Genomic DNA, 21,700 nt, shown 5'->3' with positions numbered 1-21,700 from the left:
CATTGGTCCACAAAGCATGCTCCGAGAGTGGTGGTGGTCTGGATGATCTGCCATGGTTGCCATAGGGGAAGTTGTTGATTCCATAATTTAGCTGGGCCACAGCGATGTCTTTTCTTGTTCCTGTAACACCAACCTCAGCACTGCAGGTATGACGCCCTCAAGGAAGTCATGCATCACATCAAGGGGAAATAAGTACACAATGGGTGAAGGTGCATATGACATCTCAGAGAAGCAGCATGGACTTCTGACACCATAGACTACGGCCAATTCTGTTTTTTGGGGGGGCTGCCTGCAGTTGGTAGTTGTAATTTGTTGAGTCACGCTTGGTGAACTCCCCCTCTGTAAACTTCAAACAGATCCCTTCCTTGGTTGCTGTGCAAAAGCGACAGGTCCTTCCTGAATTTAAGTTTTAGATGAACCAGCAACATCATGGGCAGAGAGGTTGCCATTGGAGATTGTGGCAATGGTGCCACAAAATAGATTTCTTTCTCCGTTGCACTCCAAAGAAACACCTGGTGTCTCCAACAGCCTGATATCATCAAGCATAGGCTGGAAGACTTCTTTGTAACAAGTTACTACTTTCTGAATTATCTTGTGTTGTATCAAGGTGGAGAGGTATGTGTCTTGAGGCTGCGATATGAGTCGCCTCTTCACTGTTGACGTTGAGACTGGTGTTTTGCAGGTACTATTTAATGAAGCTGCCAGTTGAGAACTTGTGAGGCGTCTTTCTCAAACTAGACACTTTAATGTACTTGTCCTCTTGCTTAGTTGTGCATCTGGGCCTCCCACTCTTTCTATTCTGGTTAGGGCCAGTTTGAGCTGTTCTGTGAAGGGTGTAGAACACTGCGTTGTACGAGATCTTCAGTTTCTTGGCAATTTCTCGCATGGAATAGCCTTCATTTCTCAGAACAAGAACAGACTGACGAGTTTCAGAAGAAAGCCTTTGTTTCTGGCCATTTTGAGCCCGTTATCGAACCCACAAATGCTGATGCTCCAGATACTCAACTAGTCTAAAGGCCAGTTTTATTGCTTCTTTTATCAGGATAACAGTTTTCAGCTGTGCTAACATAATTGCAAAAGGGTTTTCTAATGATCAATTAGCCTTTTAAAATGATCAACTTGGATTAGCTAACACAACGTGCCATTGGAACACAGGAGTGATGGTTGCTGATAATGGGCCTCTGTACGCCTATGTAGACATTCCATTAAATATCAGCTGCTGCCAGCTACAATAGTCATTTACAACATTAACAATGTCTACACTGTATTTCTGAACAATTTGATGTTATTTTAATGGACAAAAAAAAAAAGATTTTCTTTCAAAAACAAGGACATTTCTAAGTGACCTCAAACTTTTGAATAGACGTGTACCTCTATTGGTACACCATTAAACCCTGGTGTTTTTCCAGACTGAAAGGACTTAATTGCCTCACAAAGGGGAAAGGGGGATACCTAGTCAGTTGTACAACTGAATACATTCAATTGAAATAGGTCTTCCGTTTTTAACTCAACCCCTCTGAATCAGAGAAGTTCCTCCTCTCTTGGCTTTCCCACAGGTCTTTCAGTACATTTGTTAATTTTAGATTATTATTAGGAAAGAAATCCTTACAGTTAATATCATTCAGTGGAGATAGACAATATGCTTAAAATATTATGCTTCCTCTTTCAAAATATAATTTGGTGAATCATGGATGACTGTTTCTGTAAATAATTTTTGGTAGCATTTCTATGTTGATGTTTCTTACCTGGTAATCCCGGGTTTGTACAGCAAAGGAAAGATAGTGATGACGCTTATTGACATTGGTTATTCCCCATCATTTGCAACAATCGCAATGAGGCGTTGCAAGCTGTGTACTCTATAGCTCGCTTCAGACAATGGTCAAATGTGACAATGGTCAAATGTTTGATATAATTTTATATAATCACTTTGCCTTCTCTTAATTATCACCTACTATGTTGGCATGCAATTTTTTTTTTTAAATCAATTCTGATGGTTGTTGAAAGCAGAATTTTTACAATATTAGCTTTATATCATCACTCCCGTCTAACAAATCTAAATCGCTTTGGCAACAGTAGGCTGCAGGTGAGTTGCGGATAATGACACATACAACGTTTAAAAGGTCTATCATTTTTTTTTATCGAACTCAAAGTTAACATAAGCCCTAGATGCATTAAATTGTCCTACTTACAGGCATACCCAATTTAGGCTTTTTATTATTTCTTTTTTTACAAATGTGATATTGCACTACAAAGGGATAACTTGGAAGTAAGATAACGTGGGTAGTTAAATAATATTAAAGAAAAACATGTTTATTTATTAGCCTAGTCTAAGTATTTAAGCGGATCGTGTGTAATAGGCATCTAGTGAAATCACTGTCAAAGACACAGGAGATACTGTTGCATGTAGGTCTACATCATTTAAACATTTGAACTACTACAAAGTAATAGCATGTGGTGCAGGAACCACTGACTTGCTGCATTTATTTTATTATCAAGATACCTGCTCATAACTCTTAACGGGTTAACTCAGCTCATGAGGTGTCCTAAATATCTGCCTACTAGGTATGGCTTATGACTAATGCATAGCTTATATTTTTGCCCATAAGAGTAGTAGTAAAATCTCTATTCTCGGCACTAATTACCAATTTTCGACTCAGACACTGTGGATATGGGTCCAGATCTGACAATAAAGAAGACAAATGTACTTTCAAAATAAACCATTGAAACAAAAGAAAATAAATATTGAAATCTTTATTTCATGTTTCGACAAACCCTGTTGATGTTGCAACAAGGACATCAAAATTACAAACGGACGAGTAAAAGTTTTGACAACAGTACGTCACATCACAATGATACATAAACAGAGCAGCTCTGTCACCACCTGGTAGTCAGTCCCCTGCAGGACTTCATTGTATCACTATAAGGCAGCACAGACAGAGTTGCTTTGACAAACTGTTCCCTGGCATTGTTTCAGAGCAGAGTATGGGGTGTGTTCATTAGTGCAATCCATAGCAAAACAATTTGCAACAGAAAACCGCTTGCACTGAAAACGATAATTGATTGGACAAGTTGAGGTTAGTCCCTCCCCGTTTTGGCACTTTTGCTTCCTAATGAATACACCCCAGGTGCTGCACAGAGCAGAGTCGCCACTGACCTTCAACGACACCCGCCATCTCTGCTACTGACAGCAAAGGCCAATAATCCCAACAACACAACCATATCATCTCCAGTGCAGACTGTTGGAAGTGCACAGCTGCGTCTCAGGTCTCAAGGGCAGAGTGAGTAGCAGGGAAAGACCCACCTATGGCAGGGTTCAGTCAGTCAGTGAGTCAGGTCAGTCAGGGGTGGGATGCTCCAGGGTGAGTCCCAATGAAACTCCAGGGAGGGAGCTCCCGGACCCTCACAGGCCCAGCGATGCCTTGAGGAGGACGGCCATATCCTCAGACATGGTGCCCTCATCACCTGGGCACAAAGGAAAAAAGAAAAGAAAAAAACATACGATAATGTGATGACTCCTGTTCTCAATGTGTGTTACTGATGCATTACATGAAAAAGAGAGGGGCCATGGACACTGAGCTTTGGGTTGAGCACCTCTTTCTCACAATTAAAGACGTTGAAATGTCTGTGTGTGTATGTGGGCAAGCTCGACTGTGTCCCCCCCCCCCCAGGTCCTTACCCTCCTCGGCAGCGGTCATGTCCTGCTCCAGTTTGAGCTTCTTCTGGCCCAGCTGCAGCATGCCACCCTCTATGGTGTCCTTATGGATCAGCTTGATCACCTGGACAGTCCTGTAGCAGGAGATGGACAGACACTGACCTCCAGTCATTCATCAGAGCAGTGTCCATTCCCTCAGCATCACCAGATCCCCCTATTTTGTCCTCACAGTACCTTCTCTAGGGCCAGAGGGGTTTTCCTGACCACATGGCACCTCATCACTACTAATAAAGACTTCTCTGTAAGCGAGACATCTCTCGCTACAGATCTCCCTAACGCCCAAATTTAGCCTAGCCTAGCCCAGCCCATACCACCCCCCTGGTCTCACCTGGTCTGGCCCCCCTCCTCTGTCTTACCTGGTCTGGCCCCTCCCTGTCGGTCTCACCTAGTCTGGCCCAATCTGTGGCAGCGGTCCTCTGCCTGCTTGTCGTTGTAGGGGTTACAATCGATGTCGTGCATGATGACCACGTTGGCCGAGGTCAGGTTGATGCCCAGGCCACCCGCCCGCGTCGACAGCAGAAACACAAAGATCTCCGGGTCCATGTTGTAGTCGTCAATCAGCACAATCCTGCACCAAACAGAGGTGGGTCTAGGGATTACAGTGGCTCCATGCATTTTCTCGACACTCTAGAAGTAGGAGATTCACTAGTAGCAGTGAGATACAATACTACCAACAATCTCAGAGATTTGCCAGTGAACAGCTTTTTATTTAAATGTTATATGCACTATGTCCCCAGTTACACAGCCTATGGAAAAAATACTGCACACAATTATGTTAGAAAGAACCCACCCAACCCAGCTCACCTGTCTGCTATGGGTGTGGAGCCATCCAGTCGGACGTAGCGGTGGCCCAGGTGTTTAAGCAGAATCTCCACAATGTCCAGCATCATGGTGAACTGACTGAAGAGTACCACCCGGTCTCCCTGCCGAAAGAGCAGAGCACAGCACAGCCACATCACATATCGGGTGTATTCACGAGGAACCAAAACGGGACAAAACAAGTGGGACTAACCTGAAATAAGATACACTTGTTTTCAATCCAAAATGTTTTGCTACTGTGTGCACTAATGAACACACCCCGTGAAATGATCTGAACATGGCAGATAGAAATATAATGACTAGAGATAACCCTGATTCCACACCATACTACAATGTACATCCTCCAGAACGGGCCCGAGGAGGCACGAGGCAAAACTCAAAAAAGAGTCGGAAAAAACACTCAAAACAGAGTAATAAAATAACTAGTCTCTCTCCTTACCTTGGTCTTAAGTGTGGCCAGTAGCGTCTGGAGCAGGTGGAACTTCCCGGAGTCCAGCAGTAGGTCTTTCTCCAGCTGGTATTTGTGCAGCGACGAGTACTGCTGGCACAGCCGGTGAAGCTCAAAGTCCGACATCACCGCCATGTCCTCCTGGATCAGCACCGGGTCCGCGTCCAAATGGGTCGGCTCCTAGGGGGAGGGGGATGAATAAAAATATACACATTGAGAAAGACAGACAAAAAAGGGAGAGAGGGTTGACAGAAAGACAGAAGAGATAAGGGTGGTAAAGTACTTTCTTATAAATTGACAGAAGAAAAAAAAAATAGGACACAAACACAAAATGGCCAATAAAGCAGCAACCTTGAGCATGAGGTGACTCATGGCCTCGAGTCGCTCTGTGGTGTAGTACTGCCGGTGGAGCAGAGGGTGGTTGGCCATCTTCCTCAACTGCATCATCACGTTGCACAGCACTTTCTCTACACAGAGATGGAGATGATGTGAGCGAGTGGTTGAGCATGCGAGAGAGAGCGAGAGCAAGAGCGAAGGAGAGAGAAAACTGTTTAGTTGAAATTAGGGCACAGGATGTAAGATGCCGATCACACAAACACGCTTATTGTGCCAGCTATGCACCACCCGTCTCTCACGCCACTGCTGTAACACTACACTGAGTATGGTGAAGATTTCCCTAGACCCTGATAGCACTTTCTCCCACTAATGGATAAGATTAGGATTGGGAGAGTAAAAACTGATCCTAGATGTGCATTTAGGAGAAACTTCACCCTGGACCTACACTACAGTTCAGTGCAGTACATACTCTCTCCGATGGCAGACTTCTTGAGCTTGCCCACCATGTTCTGGTAAAGTAGCTGCTGCTTCTCGCTCATGGTGCAGAATTCCAGCCTCTCCTCCTTCGCTGGCAGCTGCTTAAGAACCTGAGAGAGACACACACACACACAAACGAGTGCAATACGCACACGAGCGCACGCACAACCCCCCCCCCCCACATCTTTAAATATCACATTGTGAACCATCCAGTTTTTCTCAGTGTAAGTCACTTTGGGAGTGTCCTTACCTCGCTCTTAACTCGTCTGAGGATGAAAGGTTTCATGATGAGTTTAGCCTGGGCGATGCGGTCCCTCTCAAAACGACTCTGTTCCTCGTGGGATTTCTACCACACAAACATCAAGACACACATCCTACTGTGAGAGTCCCACTTAACACGAGAGGAGTGGGACCAGGGTCTGTACTCACAAAGTGTCTCAGAGACAGACTGCTGATCTAGGATCAGAATATTTCTATGCCAAACTTGACCCTTGACCTTACCATGGAGAACATCTTGACTATCTGCGTGGTGCTGCTGGAGAACATGGAGGGCATGATGAAGTTGAGCAGCGACATCAGCTCCAGCAGGTTGTTCTGCAGAGGGGTGCCGGTCAGGAGCAGCCGGTGCTCCGCCTGGGGACACACAGAGACAGATGGTCAGACAGGGAATCAGGGTGACACGCAGGGAAAAACAGGTAGACAGACAGACAGACGGAGACAGGGAGTGAGAAACACAGACAGCGAGAAAGAGCCAGGCAGACAGTCAGGAATGTCCGAGAGATTCAGAAAAACACTGATGGCTAGACAGAGAGACAGAGGGACATCAACTCTATTGCACACGACAACTGCTTCTACTACTTGTCAATGGGGAAGTGTGAGGTGTTGTGCCGTGAACTAACGTTGATGGCCATGAGGTGGCGGTAACGGAGGGAGTTCATGTTTTTCAGCATGTGGCCCTCGTCGAACACGGCATACTTCAGTCTGAGCTTGCGGAAGAGACTGCGGTCGCTGTCGTTTCCGATGGCCAGATTGTAGCTGCGCAGAGAGAAATTACACCCAAACATGAGCATTTGTAGTTGAACTTACATTCTGTATGTAGACCTACGTCACACGCACACACACACACAAGGGAATGCCTCAGCACATTTAAGAAGCAAGGCCTTTTAGTTCCAGTGAATTCCCGGTATGTATCTAATTGACTCATTGTGTTGTCAACACACAGGTTTGGAAACGTAGCCCGGGAGATTCAGTAGTCTCTTCATTTCCCATATGGCTGCCTCAAACATCGTGTAATGCTCATTAATATCAATCATTAAAGCATTACAAAGTGTTTTTCTGGTTCAGACAGACACGTACGTAGCCCATTGAAACACTCCTGCAAGGTTCTGGGGTGAAGTTGCCCCAAGACGCTGATCTGGGGCAACTGCATTTCCCCACCCAATGGTTAAGGTTAGGATCGGGGGAGGGGAAGCTGATCCTAGATCTGCACCTAGTGGAAACATCAACCCGGAGCAGCTGATAGTCACAATGTCAAGTACAGAGGACGCAATGCTCTTCCCTTCCACTAGAGCTCATTGTGGTTCCACCAATAGACTGAAACCTATTCGACAATATTGTGCGTACGTGTATGTGTACTCACGTGGACACGATGACGTTGAAGTCCACCTGATTGCTGAGGATGTCATGTCGCAGGTACCGCCGGTCCTCCACAGAGCCTGAACATACAACAGGGGGTGTATTCATTAGCGATGGGGGCAAGACATCTGTACAGTTACATATCGGGATATTATTGTTTACGATATATTGTATCGTATCATCTTCACAATATCACAATATTATTTTGGTGCTAGTTGGTTGCACCTGCACCAAAACGCCTGTATTTCTCCTTTACAGCTTGATCTCCATCTTCTTTAAAATAGGGAGTCAATTTGTTTTCAGCCATTTGATTTCCATGACTGACCAAAACTCATTTTCTCATGGCTCTCTTGTCCCTCTGCAGCAGACATACGGTGAGCAATATGTTTGGAACACACATATACACATAAAATCAATACACATAGAATCGCGAGAATCGCAATACTTATCGTATCAGCACCTAAGTGTTGTGATAATATCATATTGTGAGGTCCCTGGCAATTCCCAGCCCTAGTATTCATCATGAAAAGAGTGTTTCTGTTTGGACAAGTTCAGGTTAGTCCCTCCCCGCTTCGGCCCATCTTCTTCCACTTGGCTCCTAGGGAATACAACCCGGCTTAGACTCACAGCTATGGATGATAAGGGAGAAAACGACTCACCGTAGTAGACTAACACCTTGAGACTAGGGCACCACAGCTTTAGCTCACGAACCCAGTTATCTGTAGAGAAAATACAGGTCAATTCAATCCAGTCCAATTGATAATGTCTGTCATGTTTGGCATAATGTTTTGTTTCGGCTGAGTAAAGGGCAACGGTCGTTTGATGTGAAATGGTCACAGGTTTTTCACAAAACAGAAACATGCCAATAATACACTAATCCTTTGCTTAGGTCATGTGTTCTATTAGTGGTTATAAACAGGCTTAAAGTGGTTATAAAGTGACTGGCATGATGTGAGTAGAGCCCTTACCAAGGGTGGAGGAGGGCACAGTGATGAGGTGGGGGCCGTCGATGCCGTCCTGGTGCAGTCTGCCCAGGAAGGCTATGGCTTGGATGGTCTTTCCCAAACCCTGATTTGGTAGAAGAAAGAAAGACGATTTAAGAGAGACCGCGAGCGAGAGAAAGAGTGATAGAGATCCACATCTGCACTTCAAAGTATCAGTCTAAAACAGCATCACGAAGCCCCAGGTTTCATATAAGGACTTCAATCCCACACTGGCAATCTAACAGTATTTAACCAGGGGTTGCAACTGTTTCAGGAAACAGAACCGAAAAAGTTCCAAACTCTGATTTAAACCAAACAAGGCACCCCCCTTTCCCGTTTGAATGGTAAAATAAATATTTCTCACCCATTCCTTTAGTTCTCTCTGTCTGTGTGCAGCACCCTGCAGGTGCTACACCCACACACAATATTACTCAAATGCTCACTTATCTAAATCTGTTACGTATTCATAAGTGTAGACTGTAGCAAACCGTTTGGCAACGGAAAATGTCTTGGAACAAAAACAATAGTTTCTGATTGGACAAGTTCAGGTTAGTCCCGCCCTGTTTCAGACTGTTTGCTTTCTAGTGAATAGACCCCTGTTGAGGCATTTCTACACCATCTTGCCACAGTATATTATGTTTTCTGTTGGTAACAGTTCTAGAACACAGGGAGGGGGAAATTCACAGAATTAAAAAAAATCATACTATATGTGGTTAAGACCCAAATGGCACCCTATTCGCTAAGGGCTCTGGTCAAAAGTAGTGCACTATACACCGAGCGTGAAAAACATTAGGAACACCTTCCTAATATTGAGTTGCACCCCATTTTGTCCTCAAAACTGCCTCAATTCGTCAGGGCACGGACTATACAAGATGTCAAAAGCTTTCCACAGGGATGCTGGCCCATGTTGACTCCAATGCTTCCCACAGTTGTGTCAAGTTGGCTGGATGTCCTTTGGGTGGTGTAAAATTCTTGAAACACACGGGAAACGTTTGAGCGTGAAAAACCCAGCAGCATTGCAGTTCTTGACACAAACTGTTGCGCCTGGCACCTACTACCATACCCTGTTCAACGGCAATTCAATATGATTTGCCCATTCAAGCCTTGCCCATTCAACCTCTGAATGGCACAAATACACAATGCAGGTCTCAATTGTCTCAAGGCTTACAAATCCTCCCCTTCATCTACACTGATTGAAGTGGATTTAACAAATTACATTAATAAGGGATCATAGCGTCATCTATGTCATGGAAAGAACAGGTGTTCCTAATGATTTGTACACTCAAGTGTATAAGGAATAGAGTGCCATTTGGGACACATCTAATGTATTCTCAAAAGCAGTGTTCACATTGACAATTGGAAGTGACTAAAATCCTATTAATTTGCATATCCAATTCAAAGGGGGACAGGCCGTCATTGTAAAATAAGAATTAGTTCTTAACTGACTTGTCTAGTTAAATAAAGGTGAAATAAAAAAATCTATCTAGCTTGTTAATTGCTACAAACAAATGTTTGCATGTGTTAGAGAGCTAAACAGCTACCTAGCTCTCTAGTTGACTGCTGTGGCTAGCCAAAAAGGACTTGTTTTGAGAGTTGGATCGTCTTATCCTTTGAGACGTTAAAAGTGTTCTTATCCTATGCTTTTGAACATTCAAAGCAACTGGGAAACGTCCATGGCAGGCATTGTTGCCACATTTGCACATCTGAGTGACAGGAAGCACGAACACCACCAATCAGCCTACACCACGGCACACACACCCCGTCGTTACTATGACAACTAGTGTAGCCTTGTCAGAAAATCACTGCTGTCTGAATACACAAATTCGATTTGGTCACTTGTAACTTTCTGTCAGTAGACATAAAAATATATATTTTTAAAATATCTATATTTGAGCATTAAGACCTGCAGTGTGAAGGCGGCTTAAGGAGTAAACCATCTCACCATCTCGTCAGCCAGGATTCCATTCAGCTTGTGTTGGTGCAGCAGGAGAAGCCACTTCAGCCCAATCAGCTGGTAGGGTTTCAACTGCAACCTGCATGGCAACCAATCACAATGCGAGACATTTACAGACAAACCTATCATAACACAAGACCTTCAACGACAAACCAAACAAGACATTTAGAGGCAAAAAAAAAGTATTGAGAATTGTGGCATAACAACCTATGTAACTGAGATGTGATAGTTGTTTAATGGGGTTAACAAAAGGTTTATTATTTTATTCCTTTTAGACAAATCATATCAGACCGTTTTGAGAATACATCCATTATGCCATGGTAAATGGATAACTGGATTACCATGGCATTTACTTAGCATTTGGATTTATCTATTAGTTACAACAATGAAGAGTTGTTCTCCCAGTCTGAATATAAAAGTATATGTTCCAAATGGAATCATATCCTAGTCTCTTTAGGGCACTACTTTTGACCAGGACCCATAGGGCTCTGGTCAAAAGTAGGGCTCTGGTCAAAAGTAGTGCACGATATAGGGAAGAGGATGCCATTTGGGACAGCCTATAGTAGATTAGATGTAATCGTCTATGAATCAGGACAGCAGTGGAAGTTGAGCTCACTTACTTTCTGTTGAGGACTGAGGGCTGGGTCATGGAGCCCATGTCCTTGTCTATGACCTGGGTGACTCCCTTTACCATCTTGCCCGAGATGGTCTGGCACTTGGACATGAGGCCCTGGACCACGGCTCTCTCCCTCAGCACCACCCTGCAGCCCAGCAGCAGCTCTGCAGACAGGCCGTTCTCTTTGTGGAACACCTCCTCCTGAGAAACGGACACACAGCGAGACAGACAAGAGAGGCAGAGACAAACAAAGAGGTGTCGACAACCAGTCCAATCGCTCGTCTTTTTCTTCTGACATGATAGTCAGGCAATTGTATTGTTCTACAACAAAGTAAAAACCATGATTAACAGATAAGTGGCTATGTCATGACTGAGGACGATAGTACAGTGGGCCAACTGAATTCAGGCCACAATCATAACATCTCCAACCTGCTGGTGGTGGAGCGTTTCCAAGTTAAAAAGGGCTTTGTGGCTTTTCACTTCATAAGTGTCCCAACGGTGTCCAATTGAAAAAGCATATTTTGACCAATCAAATCAAACTTTATTTGTCACGCCAAATACAACAAGTGTAGACCTAACCGTGAAATGCTTACTTACAAGCCCTTAACCAACAATGCAGTTCAAGAAAGTTATTATTATATTTACCAAATAAATTAAACAAAAAAATAATAAAACCACAATAAAATAACAATAACGAGGCATGTGCAGGGGTACAGGTTAGTCAAGATCATTTGTACATGTAGGTAAATAGTGTAAATAGTCCAGTGGCCATTTGATTCATTGTTCAGCAGTCTTACGGCTTGGGGGTAGAAGCTGTTAAGGAACCTTTTGGTCCTAGACTTGGCGCTCCGATGCGCTTGCCGTGCGGTAGCAGAGAACACAGTCTATGACAATTTTTTGGGCTTTCCTCTGACACCGCCTAGTATATAGGTCCTGGACGGCAGGAAGCTTGGCCCCAGTGATGTACTGGACCGTACGCACTACCCTCTGTAGCACCTTATGGTTAGATGCCGAGCAGTTGCCATACCAGGCGGTGATGCAACCGGTCAGTTTGCTCTCGATTGTGCAGCTGAGGATCTGGGGACCCATGCCAAATATCTAAAAATTATTAAAAGTTGTGTCATACTGCGGCACACCTTGCGTGCTGCCGCAGCATTCTGTGGCACGTAATTTAATTGACAGCCATTTTTTCTGTTACTGCAAGTTAGTGATAGTTTGACCACCAGAGGGCATCTTTGAGAAGCGTTTGATAGTCTTCCATATTAGCATTACCAGAGACGGGGAGGGCACGTGGGAGACCGGGGTTCAATTCCCTGATGGGGAGGAATGAGTAGGCTGTCCTTGTAAATAAGAATTTGTTCTTAACTGACTCCATATGTGTTATTTCATAGTTGTGATGTCTTCACTATTATTCTATAATGTAGAAAATAGACAAAATAAAGAAAAATCCTGGAATGAGTAGGTGTGTCCAAACTTTTGACTGGTAGCATAACCATAGCTCTAACTCCCCCTTGATCGTTAGGGCAAATCTGGTCTGCGATAGGACAGGGGGTTTTCACACCTAGCTCGGATATTAGACTATTCTTTAGTAAAGGTTGAATAGTCTACTGTTCAGCTATTAGCCCGCCTCCCCAACTTGCAACTTGTCTTTTTGTCGAGAGCAAAACTTTATTTTCAATCAAAAATAATTGTTCTGAAAGCAAAAACGAGGCTTCAAAGTAAAAAAAGATCAAATATTTTGTAATAATAATTTAAAAGTAGCGAACTCGCACCACGGGACTGAGAGGTACCCAGCGTCACAGCTTCATTGCTCCAGACCACCACAAGGGGGAGTTAGAGCACTCATTATGCATTTGGGTCCTAAGGTTTTTATGTGACCAATCATAGAGTGGTTCTAATGACACATTTTTACGCAAGCTACCTGTCCCTGGTGGCGTTCTTCAACAAAGATGGCTGAAAAAATATTACCGTGGAACCAAATGTAAGTAGTTATAACATCAAGCAAAATATGTACAATTGAGACGAATAAGTTAATGTAGAGACAAACGTTTGCGCATCTTTTTTGTGTCACGAAGTTAACTTGCTAAATAGCAATTTTCGTAAATTATCTGACTAGCTAACATTAGCCAGCTAGCTAATGTTATGACAGGATAACAAATTTGTAATTTGTGTGTTTAATATTTTAGGGACTCGTGAGAAAACCAGCAAACCAGGCTGTCGTCTTGTGAAACAGTGGATGTAAAGAATCTAGCTAGCTAAAGCATTTACTGCAAATTGAATGTACAATTGTGGAAGCTTGCCTTGCAATGCAGCTGAAGTAACATTGCTAGATAACTATTTACTTGCTTATTGTGTAGAGGAGGATAAAAATAAATGTATGCCTATGGATGTGTAGCTAGCTACAGTATGTAGCCAATCTATGTATGGACCCTAAGACATTTGGTATGAATATTAGATCAGAACCTATCTATGAACCTCAGCTACCATAGTTGTTGTATCAATTTCAAGTCTGAATGGCACTAATTAAGCCTATGGATAGCATAGAATATAATAACTTTACTGTGCCAAGGAAGCAAGTCCAACAGTTGAAGTCGGAAGTTTACATACACTTATGTTGGGAGTCATTAAAACTCATTTTTCAACCACTCCACAAATTTGTTGTTAACAAACTATAGTTTTGGCAAGTCAGTTAGGACATCTACTTTGTGCATGACACAAGTAGTTTTTCCAACAATTGTTTACAGACAGATTATTTCACTTATAATTCACTGTATCACAATTCCAGTGGGTCAGAAGTTTACATGCACTAAGTTGACTGTCTTTAAACAGCTTAGAACATTCCAGACAATTATGTCATGGCTTTAGAAGCTTCTGATAGGCTAATTGACATCATTTGAGTCAATTGTAGGTGTATCTGTGGATGTATTTCAAGGCCTACCTTTAAACTCAGTGCCTCTTTGCTTGACTTCATAGGAAAATCAAAAGAAATCAGCCAAGACCTCAGAAAAAAAGTTGTTGACCTCCACAAGTCTGGTTCATCCTTGTGAGCAATTTCCAAATGCCTGAAGGTACCGCATTCATCTGTACAAACAATAGTACGCAAGTATAAACACCATGAGACAACACAGCCATCATACCGCTCAGGAAGGAGATGCATTTTTTCTCCTAGAGATTAATGTACTTTGGTGCAAAAAGTGCAAATCAATCCCAGAACAGCAGCAAAGGACCATGTGAAGATGGAGGAAACAGGTACAAAATATATACACAGTAAAAACGAGTCCTATATCAACATAACCTGAAAGGCCGCTCAGCAAGGAAGAAGCCACTGCTCCAAAACCGCCATAAAAAAGCCAGACTACGGTTTGTAACTGCACATGGGGACAAAGATCGTAATTATTGGAAAAATGTCCTCTGGTCTGATGAAATAAAAATATAACTGTTTGGCCATAATGACCATCATCATGTTTGGAGGAAAGAGGGGGAGGCTTGCAAGCTGAAGAACACCATCCCAACCGTGAAGCACGGGGGTGGCAACATCATGTTGTGGGGGGTGCTTTGCTGCAGGAGGGTCTGGTGCACTTCACAAACTAGATGGCATCATGAGGTAGGACAATTATGTGGATATATTGAAGCAACATCTCAAGACATCAGTCAGGAAGTTAAAGCTTGGTCGCAAATGGGTCTTCCAAATGGACAATGTCCCCAAGCATACTTTCAAAGTTGTGGCAAAATGGCTTAAGGACAACAAAGTCAAGGTATTGGAGTGACCATCACAAAACCCTGACATCAATCCCTATAGAAATTTTGTAGGCAGAACTGAAAAAGCGCTTGGGAGCAAGGCGCAAACCCTGACCCAGTTACACCAGCTCTGTCAGGAGGAATGGGACAAAATTCAACCAACTTATTGTGGGAAGCTTGTGGAAGGCTACCCAAAACATTTGACCCAAGTTAAACAATTTAAAAGGCAACGCTACCAAATACTAATTGAGTGTATGTAAACTTCTGACCCACGGGGAATGTGATGAAAGAAATAAAAGCGGAAATAAATCACTACTATTATTCTGACATTTCGCATTCTTAAAATAAAGTGGTGATCCTAACTGACCTAAGACAGGGATTTTTTACTAGGATTAAATGTCAGGAATTGTGAAAAACTGAGTTTAAATGTATTTGGCTAAGGTGGATGTAAACTTCCGACATCAACTGTATATACATGTAATGTAGTTATTACCACGCATGAGATTCCCACATTGTAACCTGTACATTGAATATATTCACTGATCATGTACTTTTCCTTGGCAAATTACGGTACGGTTCATGTATTTCTCTCTGAGACATTTTTCAGTCATATCAAACTCCATTATTTGAATGATGCTGTGTCTGCATGTATGTATTACAATTATACACTTCAACAGTGTTTACCACTCCTGCTCCTGGGACATCAATGATTACACATTGTAACTATGCAATAGACTAGAAACATGATTTAAGTAAAGGCTGATTTGTAATTCATATAAACAGCAAAAAAACTATGCATATAGTATTTCAATGAGATACAGTACTTAATTTCAACCAGGGGAGAATGTGAAACGCTTTATTGAAAGAAGTTCATTACCCAGGTGTTATAAATACATAAAACATGCATTATAATTATGATAATTATAATATTATAAATACAAATTCAATCTGTACTTCAATGCACACACATATGGTGTGCATTATAAAACGAGGAAGAAAGAAGAGGTGGGGAGAGAGGTGTAGAAGACAGAAAGGGAATGAGGTAAGAACAGCAGCAGACAGCATATGATTAATGAATTACAGTGCTACCCTAATATTCTCTCAGTTCATCACAATTGCGGTGTCTCCTAACCAGCCTTGGGCCCCCAGTTGGCCCGAAGGTTATCTTAAGAGTGGGTGAGGTGACGATGACGGGACCGGCATCCTCTCTCACATCAAAACATACCTGCAGATGAGAGACAGATGAATAGAGAGAGTGCATGATTAAGCCTTGTTTTTTTATTCTAACACGGTCAGTCATCATAATCATCAGGAGGTGAAACGCAAAACTGACCCTGGATCATTAACTCTGGGACAACTAGATCTCTGTCTGTATTTCAATGTAAAGCATCTCTTTAATAATACTTCCTGTTGACCCAACTAAGTGACCTATGATCATGCTGTGCCCTCTGTGTCAGCCAGTTCAGATCCGGGAGGGGTTCACCAACACAGCTGATATAACTTAGAGGATTTAGGGAGAAGGGGGAGAGGGATGAAGTGAAGAAGAGATTGTGTGTGTGTGGTCTCACCAGGTGTCCAACCGAAGTGGCTACTGAGTACTTTATGCTGAAAAACAGACATTAGGGCAAACAATAGAAGATAATGTCAATAGAAGATACTGTATGTGATGCAGACACCTATCGGAGTGTACTTGAAACATTTAAATATAGAGGGCTATGTGTCTCACCACTTGGTAATTGCAAGGCTAACCCCCAGGGAAATCATGACTTGGCAGCAACAGATAGCAACAGATAGTCCCCTGAAACTGGCTGTGTTTATGTGGTGTAAATCTTAAAATTAGCAGCTGACATCTTAGGGGTTTTTAATTAATGCATGTGAGACAGGTTCCATGTACAACAAGACAGGCAGAGATGAAGAGAGAAAAAGAACACAGAACTGTTTAATTACCTCTGGTTATGGACACTTTTGCCATAGCTTCCGCGGCCTGTTCCTCGGACAGTGAACATCTGGCAATATCTACATTTTCGACCCCTTGATCAGCTCGCTCTCTGAAAGTAAAGAAAATAGCTTATTTTTTGTAGATATCAATCTAAAGCAGCAAATGTCATTTTCAGGATACGTCAATACAGCACAGAAAGCTTAACACCAGACTGATATTGTGGTTGTTCATTAGGTGATGGGAAATATGCAATGATACCTGCATCATCTACACGCTGCAAAGCCTCCCTAACTCTTTGTGACAGACATATTGTGTTCTTTCATCCTTCTGTAAAAAGCTAACCGTTACACTGTCATGAAGTATGATTATATATATATCGACTATGAAACAAATATGACATGGCCTGCTTATGAGTTGCCATGAAAGAAAGTTAGATTAATTCAACTGAAAATGGCGAGAACGCTAATCGCTTTTGGTTAGCTTGAGAATAATAATTGCATGACTTATCACTCTACGGTATGGATTTATATAATATAGTAGAATTTTATAAACCTACACTGAATCGTAGGAGCTAACTACTAGCTATTTAAAATTTGGACGGAAAAATGCCCAGTGCTGCTTACCTGAGATGCCATCATAACACAGTCTTTCTTCGTAGATGTCCGCTATGACTTCCTTTGTGTCGGGAAAGAGTTGCTTTCAGAACAATTATTTTTGATTGAATTTTTTTTTTAAAGAAGAGTTTTTCTCTCAACAAAAAGGCACAAATGTACCTCCATAGCATATAACAATTTGCCTGTGAATAACCACACCTTCATTCAAACGTGCTACTGTATGCAGAATTCTTGACGCACAACCCATGCTCCTGCCATATTCTGCCAGCACGCCCACAAGCGAGCCACTCAGGCGCAGAATGATGATGTGTGGGAGAGGGAAAGGAACGAGAATGGGAACAACAACAATTGGTCGGGGAGTGCCAAGATGGCTGCTTGAACAGACGCTTTTTTACCGAGCTCCGTACCAAACTTCAGAAAGATTGTGAAAAAAAAAAGTTTAGTCATTATTATTTTTTATTTGTTTGCGATATAAGACCTTTCCTGTGACTGGAATGATAATTGGATAATTTATTTCAGCATGCCCAAGCAAAGTCGTGACAAAAAAAGAAAGGAAGAAGTTAGCCGTTCTATTGCTAATCAACAAGAGAGAAACGTGCTTTTAGACAACTGCCATAACTACGCTTCGCCTATGGATAATAGCATGCTTTCGAATGCTGAAGATGACAAATTCTCCTCTTCACCGGTTACTCCGTGCAAACCTCCACCCTCCAAAAAACCCAACATGAACTCTGACATCATGGCTACCCTCTCCTTACTCGTCAACTCCAGGTGTGACGCCATTGAGAAAATGGTAAGCGCGAACACCATGGTTATCGAAGGCTTGAAAAAGACTGGAGTTTGCATGTGGTGAAATTAATGATGTGAAAACGAGTGGCAAAAGTTGAAAAAAATGTGGAAAGGGTGGAAAAGAATAACAATGTCTACAATAGACGTCTCACTGATCTGGAACAATACACAAGAAAATGGAACCTGAGACTCTACGGCTTGCCAGAGGTGGAGAATGAAGATGTGCGAGGAGAGGCTATCCGTATCTGCCAATAAGTTTTGCCTGCAGAGAAGAACAAAGTTGGTGATACCATCGACGTTGTGCATCGCCTCGGCAAGAAGCAACAGCAAAACGATTCAAGACCTAGGGGTATCATCATCCTCTTCACTGCCAGATTCTACAGGGATGCTGTCTGGAAAGCTGCTAGGAAGAACGCCTTCCTTCAGAGCCATGGTATGCGTTTCGCCGAGCATCTCAGCCCGGAAGACATAGAAAGAAGGAACAAGTTGTGGCCAACGATCAAGATAGCACGAAGTGAGGGGAAGGCTGCTTACTTCGTCGGAGGACGAGGTTTCATCAACGGTTCAGAAATCCATATTCCTCCCTAAAATATCACCAGAAGGAACAGGTTGATGGTTTCAGCCATGGTATTCTCATTTTCCTTATGTGGTTTACCTAACAAGCATCAGGTGACTATTTTACAGGAATACTCAGGAATTTCATTTCATTAGTTTGTTCTTGTATGACCAGAAGACCTATTTTGTTTACAAAATTACGAAGAAGATTGAAAGCTGAATTTATGTTTTATGTATACAGTAACCAAGATACTGTTTTAAATGGCATACAGGTCTGCTCTGAATTTGGGTTTAATACTTTTTATGGAAAAGTTTGATCTTACTGATATATGGAGATAGAGGTTTCCGGCCGAAAGATCATTCACTTGGAGTAACAAAACAGGCTCCAGAAAATCCAGAATAGATTTTTGGCTTATATCCAAATGTATTGATAGTGAGTGTGTTACTACAAATATTTGTACTACTCCCCTCACAGACCATAAGGCTATTTACATTGATATCAAAATATTTACCCCTGATACGAACCTTGGTAGAGCATCCTACTGGAAGCTAAATAGCTCATTATTAAATAATGATATAGTTACATTTGAGGTTAAAGATCTGCTCTCACACTTTTGGGAAAAGGCTTGTGAAGAAAAATCTTATTGCAAGAACTGGGAGCTCTTTAAATTTGAGGTGTCTAAATATCTTAGAAAATATGGTAGTAATCTTGCTAAGATCAGAAGAGCTGAGGAGGAAAAGGTGATCATTAAGATAACTTTCCTTTCTCAGAGGTCCCCAGCTGACCTCTTGGGGGAGGAGAAGATGGAACTAATTGAGTTACAAAATAAACTGGATAACATATATAAATTAAAAGCAGAAGGAGCCTTTATTAGATCTAGGAAAAAATGGATTGAGGAGGGAGAACAGAATTCATCCTATTTCTTTAGACTTGAGAAATTTCACTCTAAAAATAACACTATCCATAAGTTAAACATTGATGGTGTTATTACAGATGACCAAAAATTAATCGCTAAATACTGCAGCAATTTTTACAGAAAATTGTATAGCTCTACGTACTGTCAGGAATCCACAGATGTGTTTTTTAACTCACTGAATAATGTTCACTCTATCAGTGATATAGAATCTAAACAGTGTGATGAACCCATCAAAGTTGAAGAGATTATAGAGTCTATCAAACATCTAAAGAACAATAAATCACCAGGTGTTGATGGAATTACATCAGAATTGTACAAATTATTTTCTGAACAAGTAGCTCCCTTCCTATTTGAAGTATTTTTAGAGAGTATTAAAAACAATGTTCTCCCTCCTACAATGAGTCAGGGGTTAATAACACTGATACCTAAAACCCCAAAAAGAAGTGCTGCTCATCAATAACTGGCGTCCAATTTGTCTTCTTAATAATGATATTAGCCTTACTACTTGCAAAAATAATTAAAGAAGTCCTGGATGCAATCATTGATGAAACACAGTCTGGCTTCATGAGGAACAGACATATTTCTAACAATGTCAAACTAGTATTAGACGTACTTGACTACTCAGACCTAATAACTGAGGATAGCTTCATATTATTTTTAGATTTTTATAAAGCATTTGACACAGTAGAGCATCAGTGTCTCTTCCACTCCCTTGAGAGACTTGGCTTTGGGGATTTTTTCTGTAAGGCTATTAAGACTCTCTATGTAAATGGTAACAGCTCTATCAAATTGAAATATGGCACCTCACCTAGATTTGAGTTAAAGAGAGGAATTAGGCAAGGTTGTCCTATCTCTCCGTACCTGTTTTTATTAATCACCCAACTTCTTGCAAATTCTGCAAATTCTTAATAGTCCTGTACAAGGCATCTCCATAGCTGGTAAAGAAATTATTATAAGCCAGCTGGCTCACGATATTACACTTTTTCTGAAAGACGCTAACCAAATTCCCATATCGATCAATGTGATACAATCCTTTTCCAAAGCGTCTGGTCTATATCTTAACATTAAGAAATGTAAACTCATCGCTGTCAAAGATTGTGTGACACCTTCATATTATGGTATTCCAGTAAAAGAAGAACTTACATATTTAGGCATAACCATTACAAAGGATCAGAAGTCTAGAGGCTTACTAAATTTTAACCCTCTTATTAAAAAAACCCAGAAGAAACTAAATCAATGGCTACAGAGGGACCTATCTTTAAAAGGTGGAGTCCTAATAACCAAGGCTGAAGGTATCTCTAGACTAACATATGGTGCGCTATCTTTATATCTTGACCGTAAAATAAGCAAGGAGATAGACCAGATGCTTTTCAACTTTCTTTGGAGAAACCGTACCCATTACATTAGGAAAACTGTTGTAATGAACACTTATGAGAATGGAGGACTGAATTTTCTGGATTTTACTACTTTAAATAATACTTTTAAGATCAAATTGGATAAAACAATTCCTAAGAAGACCCACTTCTATCTGGAATTGTATTCCTCATCATGTCTTCTCTACTTTTGGTGGCCTTAACTTCATGTTGTTTTGCAATTATAATATTGACAAAGTTCCAGTGAAACTTTCTGCTTTTCATCGGCAGGTTTTCTTGTCATGGTCCTTAATTTATAAACAATTTTTCTCCACACAGATATTATATATGGAATAATCGGGATATATTGTATAAAAATACCTCTCTGTTTTTAGAATATTGGTTCCGAAATAATATCCTATTGGTGAGCCAACTGAAAATGCAGAGGGTCTTTTACTCAGTTATAAATAATTCTTATCACTTTATAAGGTCCCTGTAACACCTAAAGATTTTGCAATTGTTTTAGATGCCATTCCTTCAGGTGTTGCTATGTTATTCAGGAACCTGTCAAGACCTGACCCTCAGGGCCTACCTTCTGTTGACCCTGTTGACTCATCAGTAGGAAAGATTTGTTTCTCTTTTGGTCCATTCAACAACAGAGCGATACGAACCTTGTTTCAGCAGGATGTTGTACGACCTTATGTCATGCCTTATTGGAATGGATTTATTGAGAATATCTGTTGGAAAAAAGTTTGGATGTTGCCACACACATACCTACTTGTTAACAAAATTAAGGAAGTTTCCTTTAAAATTATT

The 21,700-nt window shown here is 41.6% G+C and overlaps 1 protein-coding gene and 1 long non-coding RNA gene across 6 annotated transcripts in view; both read right to left on the bottom strand.

Moving 5' to 3' along the window:
• Positions 1-2,736: 2,736 nt before the first annotated feature.
• The window catches only part of LOC110535695 (SWI/SNF-related matrix-associated actin-dependent regulator of chromatin subfamily A containing DEAD/H box 1B), a 28,081-nt gene continuing 9,117 nt past the window's right edge, over positions 2,737-21,700 (bottom strand). For all 5 annotated transcript variants that reach the window (XM_021620873.3, XM_021620875.3, XM_036935469.2 and 2 more), the window contains 15 exons: positions 10,985-11,181; positions 10,353-10,443; positions 8,396-8,495; positions 8,087-8,146; positions 7,432-7,507; positions 6,692-6,827; positions 6,294-6,425; positions 6,043-6,138; positions 5,785-5,902; positions 5,331-5,446; positions 4,971-5,159; positions 4,517-4,635; positions 4,098-4,280; positions 3,677-3,786; positions 2,737-3,462 (listed from right to left, as the gene is read on the bottom strand). In XM_021620873.3, the coding sequence (XP_021476548.3) occupies positions 3,401-3,462; positions 3,677-3,786; positions 4,098-4,280; positions 4,517-4,635; positions 4,971-5,159; positions 5,331-5,446; positions 5,785-5,902; positions 6,043-6,138; positions 6,294-6,425; positions 6,692-6,827; positions 7,432-7,507; positions 8,087-8,146; positions 8,396-8,495; positions 10,353-10,443; positions 10,985-11,181 (1,785 nt within the window). In that variant the 3' untranslated portion in view covers positions 2,737-3,400. The remainder of the gene's footprint in view (positions 3,463-3,676; positions 3,787-4,097; positions 4,281-4,516; positions 4,636-4,970; positions 5,160-5,330; positions 5,447-5,784; positions 5,903-6,042; positions 6,139-6,293; positions 6,426-6,691; positions 6,828-7,431; positions 7,508-8,086; positions 8,147-8,395; positions 8,496-10,352; positions 10,444-10,984; positions 11,182-21,700) is intronic.
• Positions 15,561-20,522, bottom strand: LOC118937351 (uncharacterized). The gene is made up of 3 exons (XR_005034628.2): positions 16,666-20,522; positions 16,287-16,323; positions 15,561-15,943 (listed from the first exon to the last, which is right to left on the bottom strand). It is a non-coding gene; the product is annotated as an uncharacterized LOC118937351 (long non-coding RNA).

The sequence above is a fragment of the Oncorhynchus mykiss genome, chromosome 11 (assembly GCF_057628025.1).
Source record: "Oncorhynchus mykiss isolate SJ-2025 chromosome 11, ASM5762802v1, whole genome shotgun sequence".
Taxonomy (NCBI): domain Eukaryota; kingdom Metazoa; phylum Chordata; class Actinopteri; order Salmoniformes; family Salmonidae; genus Oncorhynchus; species Oncorhynchus mykiss.
The sequence above is the reverse complement of the archived record's forward strand: the minus strand, read 5'-3'. Positions and strand labels throughout refer to the sequence as shown.